We start from the raw sequence: 6,819 nt of genomic DNA on the forward strand, positions 1-6,819 counted from the left end.
TCGCAACATCCTCGGCACAGAGTTTACCTTGGGTTATCCTTATTGAAGACTTGTGTAAGTCTACTGAGATGAAGGGAAAAATGGTTTGTATTCATCAGATCAAAGTGGAAACTAGTTGAATGGATTCCATTGTATTCCTTAAAGAAAATATCTTATCCGAGGGGAAGTCCAAGGCTGACAAAGTACGTAGAAAGGCTCCTCGATTTTGGTTGTTCGAGGACCAAAAGCTATACAAGCGCTCTTTTTCTGGACTATATCTGCTATGTATACACCTTGAGACAGCAGAACTACTCTAGAAGAGTTACATGAAGGGATTTATGGAAGCCACACGGGAGGTAGATCCTTATCTCACAGGGCTCTCACCTAAGGATACTGGTGGTCAAACATGGAAAGGGAAGCGCAAGAGTATGTAAAGAAATGCGACCAATGTTAAAGGTTTGCTCCAAACATTCATCAGCCAGGGGGCGTCCTCAATCCTATGTTCAGCCCATGGCCTTTTGCTTAGTGGAGCTTGGATATTGTAGGGTCTTTCCCTAAGGCAGTATGGAATAAGAGATGGCTGCTAGTCGGCACAAATTACTTTACCAAGTGGGTTGAAGCTGAACCACTGGCAAATATCAAGGACATAGATGCCAAGAAGTTTGTTTGGAAAAACATTGTCACTCGGTTTGGGATTCTTTATACCCTAATCTCAGATAACGGCCTTCAGTTTGATAGCAAAGCCTTCAGGAGGTTTTGCTGTGACCTGGGTATTATGAATAGATATTTCACCCTGGCTTATACACAGGGGATTGGATAGACCGAGACTGTCAATCAGGTCATTGTAAATGGACTCAAGAAGAGGTTGGATGGTGCAAAGGATAAATGGGTGGAAGAGTTGCCACACATCCTTTGGACATATCGAATTACACCTCATAGATCTATAAGGGAAACACCATTTTCAATGACTTACGGGGCCAAGGCTGTAATTCCTTTCGAGACCAGATTCCCAACATTAAGGACGAGCTCTTTTACTCCAAACAACAATAATGGGCTGTTAGAAAAGAGCTTAGATTTGATTGAAGAACGAAGGGAAATTGCCATGGTTCAATTGGCCTATTATCAACACAAGCTCAAACAAGGGTACCACTCAAACTTGAGGTTAAGGCCATTATCTCCAGGAGATTTAGTATTAAGAAAGGTTTTGGGTACTGAAAAAACTCAACATGGGGAAAGTTAAGGCCCAACTGGGAGGAGCCATATCGCATCACCTCGATAGCTGGAATAGGGGTATTATCTTGAAGATCTAGATGAAAATGTTGTATCACGCCCTTGGAATGTAAATAATCTGCGAAGGTATTATTATTAATGAAAGTCTTTTCTATCATATATCATTTATTGCATTATGCGTTACATTCCTTATTAAATTAAGTATCAAATAGAACCTTGGTTATGCTGGCTCCTCGAACTACATGCCTTGGGTAAATTGATATTCTCTATCATTTTTCTAAGTGTTAAACAGAACCTTAGTTGGGTCTGGCTCATAGACCACCTACTTTAGGTAAATTAATACTTCATGTCATTTTATTTAAGTATCAAATAGAACATTGGTTATGCCTGGCTCTTCGGACCACATGCCTTGGGAAATTGATATTCTCTATCATTTCTCTAAGTGTTAAATAGAATCTTAGTTGGACCTGACTCCTCGGACCACCTACTTTGGGTAAATTAATACTTCATGTCTTTTTACTTAAGTATTAAACAGAACCTTGGTTATGCCTAGATCCTCGGATCACATGCCTTGGGTAAATTGATATTCTCTATCATTTTTCTAAGTGTTAAATAGAAACTTAGTTGGGCTTGGTTCCTCAGATCACCTACTTTGGGTAAATTAATACTCCATGTCATTTTACTTAAGTCTCAAACAGAACATTGGTTATGCCTGACTCCTCAGACCACATGGCTTGGGTAAATTGATATTTTCTATCATTTTTCTAAGTGTTAAACAGAACCTTAGTTGGGCTTGGCTCTTCGAACCACCTACCCTCGGACTACCTTCTTTGGGTAAATTAATACTTCATGTCATTTTACTTAAGTGTCAAACAGAATCTTGGTTATGCCTAACTCCTCGGACCACATGCCTTGGGTAAATTGATATTTAAATCATTTCTCTAAATGTTAAACAGAATCTTATAAATGCACGGCTCCTCAAACCACATGCATTAGGTAAATTAATACTTTGTATTATTTATTTAAGTCCCAAATGGAACCATCCATGCTAAATAGCAAGGACCTTCACTCTGGTGACTTGAACAAATGGGCATTCGTGAGCATCACTTAAAGAATTTGTAAGTATATTAAATATATCTATTATCTGTTAGAAATTTGGTTGTCCTCCCCCCCCCCCCCCAAGTCCTTTAAGCCTGTTGACAAGTGGGGGGTTAAATGGAGTCCGATGTGGATGAATGCTTTATTATTGTGTATAGTTTCTGAAGTTAAGGGCATGCTTTGATGAGACTATGGACTTTGTAGGTTTAACTTGTTATGTTGCTAATCAGGAAGGTTTAATAACTATGTTACCATTTATGTAGGTAGCCAAATGGAGTTATATCTCTTTGCCATGTTAGTTAAGTGTTAAATAAAACAAAAACTATACTAGGATAAACACAAGTATCACAACTATGAAAGAAAAACTTAAAATTTTCATTGATCTGTGCCTTAGAAAAAGGCAATTTGCTTACAAAAGATCGAACTGCATTACAAATTCAAGAAACAAAAAACAAATAGTTTAAAAACAAAAAGAGGACAAAGACAACTCATGGTTTCATCTTTATTACAAGCTTGTCCTTGGGAGTCTTGGCAAGCTGGGTGGTTGCTGTTGCCGAGGATGCCAAACCCCTGTTTTCGGATCTTCCTTGGTAGGAATGGGGAGGGTTGCTAGAATCAATTCATGGCTCTAAGAAACCACCCTTCCCATGGAAGAATCCTTGGGTGCATCCAAGGTCTTTGTCATCTCGGAGGAGGCTTCCTTGGGGGCTTCTTGCTCCTTGTCAAGTGTGCTGATTTGCTCTGCCCCTTTTTGAGGACTGCTAGGAGGAGGAGGGTCCTTGGTTAGAACCTCTTCGATGGGGCTTATAACGTTGGGGGCGTATAATCTTGAGAGGCTAAGGAGCCTGATGCCTAGATTACAAGGGGTAGTATACGTTTTCTGCCCTCCTAAGTGCTGAGGAGGCCTCAACCCCTACCTGGTTGAAGGCCTCGTTCCACACCTGGAGGCAATATACTCTACATACCCCTGTAACCTCAAACCTTAAGGCCTCCTCGATCTCAGCTACCCTCACATTGTAGCCGTCTTGTTCGGCCTGATCCTTGGCTTTCTTAGCTTCCTCCAGATTTTTCTTTAGTAGCTTGATTTGCTCCCTTGCAACAGCTAAATCACCCTCAGTTTGGCGGAGTTACTTGCGCTGAGTCTCAACTTGTCTTTCCACCACTTCCAGTGCCAACTCAGCACTTTTCTTCTCCCTCTCAGCCTCGGTGAATTGTGTGTTCAACTCTTTCACCCTCTTCTTGGCCACATTGAAAGCCCAACAACAGCAACTCGCCTACCCTCCTCATCCTTCATTTATCGGTAGGAAAAATCCACTAACTCCTCGGCCCTGAAAGTGGCTTGGACAGCCTATAAAGGAAACTTAGCAAGTAAGTAAAGGCAAAAGTAAAACAAAATATAAGTAATAATGACAAAAATGAGCAAAATTGAGCAAATGAGTAAACAGGTTTAGCTTGAATGACTTACTAGAGCCAGGTCTCTCTTCAGACTTAGAAACACCTCGTGTTTCTTAAGGATTCGTAGATCGGCCATATCATTGGGTAGAAGCAAAGCTTGCTCTACAACGTCTGCCACATACTCGGCCTTTCCATACTGACGGTCCCTGATTAAGGAGTTCGTAGGGAGAAGGGACCCGTCTAGATTCCAGTTTGGAACCCTGGTGAGGAGATCGCGTCCTCTGTCACCAAGTGCCCCATCACTCAGGGACCTTGTTTGGGTAGTCTTGGCTCCTCTTTGGGGCTCATCCTTCTTGGAAGGAACAACTCGGCTTTCTTCTACCTCCTCTTTCCCTTTATGTTCCCTTTTTCTCTTTTTATCTATAGGTTCTTGTTGAGGATCATGGGACGTGAGGAGAGGTGGGTGTTTAGCTCGACCAGCAACCTCAAGCGCCTTACCCCCAACTTGGGACTCCATCATCTCCATAAGGCTACCCCTAGGTTTGCGTTGTATCCCCATTGCTTCAGGAATGGTTGTGTCTTCTTGGATGCTGCTTACTTGAGCCAAAGGGACGTGGCAAAGGTCGCAGATCTGAGGCTCTAGGGATTGGGGTTGGTCAAAGATAGCAAACTCGTCCTCTTCTGTTTCTTTTTCTTCTTCTTCTTTTTCTTCCTTTAAGGTGGCTAGTTGTGAAGGTGTCGCTTAATCCTCGGCCTTGTATTGAATGAGTGGTTCTACCTTCAGTAAACCTTGTGGTCTAGGACCTAGGTTGAGAAAACCAGGCACAACGATGTTGATTAGGGGCAGGCACGAGTCCTTTACCTTTATCACGTTCTTCGGTGCTTGAAAGCTGAATAGAGGAAGTGTAGCCAAGGATCAAGTGCACCGCTTATAGTTGACCGTCTATGTGGACAAACACCTCGGCTTGGAATATTCTGTCTAGACTTTGCTTGTTGACAAGGCTTAAGTTCGGTTCAGCAACGTGCTTATCTGCAAAACCATTAAGAAAACAGAAAATCGTCAGTAATAGAATAGCACAAATCAAAGAGAAAATACGTTTACAAGCACAGACAAGGAAAGATGGATACAGAGTATGGCAAAGAAAAATAAAGAATGATTTAGAAGCAATAAACCTAGACCTACAACCCCACCCGATTTCCCCTCTCTCGTCGAACAAGGGAGGCCATCGTGCCATTCCCTGTAGAAGATTAGAAAGTCTTTATTCATGCTTTTGTTGGATTCGAGGAGGCAGGAGATGAGTGTAAACTCGGGGTACCTAGTTTTTAGATAGTATCCTTAGCCTTTTAAGTGGTGAGGGTTATAGACCCAATTGACATCGTGATGGGTAAGACCTAAGCCCATTTTCTCATTAAGGGCATCTACGCTACCTAAAATCCTAAACATATTTGGGGCATATTGGGTGGGAGCTAATTTGTGAGCCCTAAGGTAATCCCTAGTGATCGTGCCCATAGGGATTCTCATCTTTCCTTCTATAAAGGCAATCATTGGGATTACCACATTTCCCTCCTGCCTTTCAGTATGCCAATCCCCTTACTTACAATGCCTAATGAAGAATCCTAATGGGATTCTATATTAAGCTTTAAAGTTCTTTATACCCTCCGCGGAGTTTACCAGATAATCGAATCTACCCATGTGTGAAAAAGCATGCGTTGGACAGTTGAAAAGGTACCTACGCAGAGAGGGTTGGTGTATAATGAAAGAGGGGTACTTGGGGTAGTATCGAAATCCCCCTTTTTCTTCACGAGAGGCTAAAGAGGAGGATTTCAAGGGGCTATTGTAAGGAAGATAGGCCTAGTGGTGTATATTGGGCCTGTGGCCTGGTCCAAGGGCGCTTAATTGTCCGAGGATGGGAAAACATTGTCATGGAGTTTGGTATTGATGAATAAAGAAAGAGGTCCAGTTTTAATGATCCAAGGAGGGATGCCTCCTCGATTGAGCGAAGCAGATGTCAGAAGGTACAGTCTACCATCCAGAAGTAACGTGACAGGAAATTCTGTTGATAAGGATATACATCGTGAGAACATAGGATAAAAGAAAGCTATGAAATATCTAGGAGAAAGCCACTACCGCCGCATTGAATGCTCTACATCTAACTCTGTGGCCGCATTAATGAGGAAGTGATACCTGAACAGTGGTTTTCAGCCTTACAACTACTCCTAAAGACTTCAGGAAAATGCTGATGGGACAAGGATCAACACCAGCAATCTGATTTACACGTAAAGGGTAGAGATAAAAGGGGGAAGGTAGTATAAAGTAGATGGAGGACTCTGAGGGAGGGGAATGGGAAGAAAGAAAGAGAAAAACACTGTAAAATCAAGAACAATATTTGTAATCCATCCCTAAGAGAGATAAAAGGAAGAATCAACCTCCTCGGATTGAGTTCGATGACGATTTTCCTTAGATAAAACTGGTTCATCTTTATTCTATTGTGATCTTGGTCCACTATGATTGTTGTCTAAACTCATTAGAACCTAGTTTTCCAATCCACTCTCTACAAATTCATTGTAATGAGCTTTTTGGGCCTTTTCTCTTTCTTCCTTTGGGCTTAGGTATAAAATTGGGTCCTTATAGTATTTTTGCATGCTTAGTTATTTATGAATAACATAAAATTTATATAAATGGATGAAATTGTGTGCCAAATATTTTTGCATTAATATTTCATATTTGAAATTTTTAGTCATAAATTAATGGGGAATAATTGAATCTTTAATGAAATAAGTAGGTTCAAAGTTATTTTCTTTAGGAAATATAATACATATCTGTTGTTATGGTATTAATAAAGTTTTTATGAAGCGTGTTTAACCCCATATAATTATATATGAGATTAATTTAGGCATAGAAGAAATATAACTATGGGATTTTGTATAAGCTTTAGGTTAAGTTATAACCAAATAATTATGTCTAGAATTAATTAATTTATTGGGAGTATGATTGAGTTGAATTATTTCTTCCCATAACATATTTTACCTGAAAATTAAAATAAACTAAAAATAATACACATTTATAATACTATGAGAAACCGCAACCTCTGGTGAATATAAAGGCAATGTAAATGG

General features: G+C 40.5%; 1 protein-coding gene across 1 annotated transcript; it reads left to right on the forward strand.

Moving 5' to 3' along the window:
- The first annotated feature begins 305 nt into the window (after positions 1 to 305).
- On the forward strand, positions 306 to 1,219 carry LOC142639566 (uncharacterized). Its single transcript, XM_075813726.1, has 3 exons — positions 306 to 405; positions 525 to 643; positions 800 to 1,219. Exons 1-3 carry the CDS (start codon positions 306 to 308, stop codon positions 1,217 to 1,219), a joined length of 639 nt encoding a protein of 212 aa, XP_075669841.1.
- Positions 1,220 to 6,819: the final 5,600 nt, after the last annotated feature.

This window comes from Castanea sativa, chromosome 6 (assembly GCF_040712315.1).
Source record: "Castanea sativa cultivar Marrone di Chiusa Pesio chromosome 6, ASM4071231v1".
Lineage (NCBI taxonomy): Eukaryota > Viridiplantae > Streptophyta > Magnoliopsida > Fagales > Fagaceae > Castanea > Castanea sativa.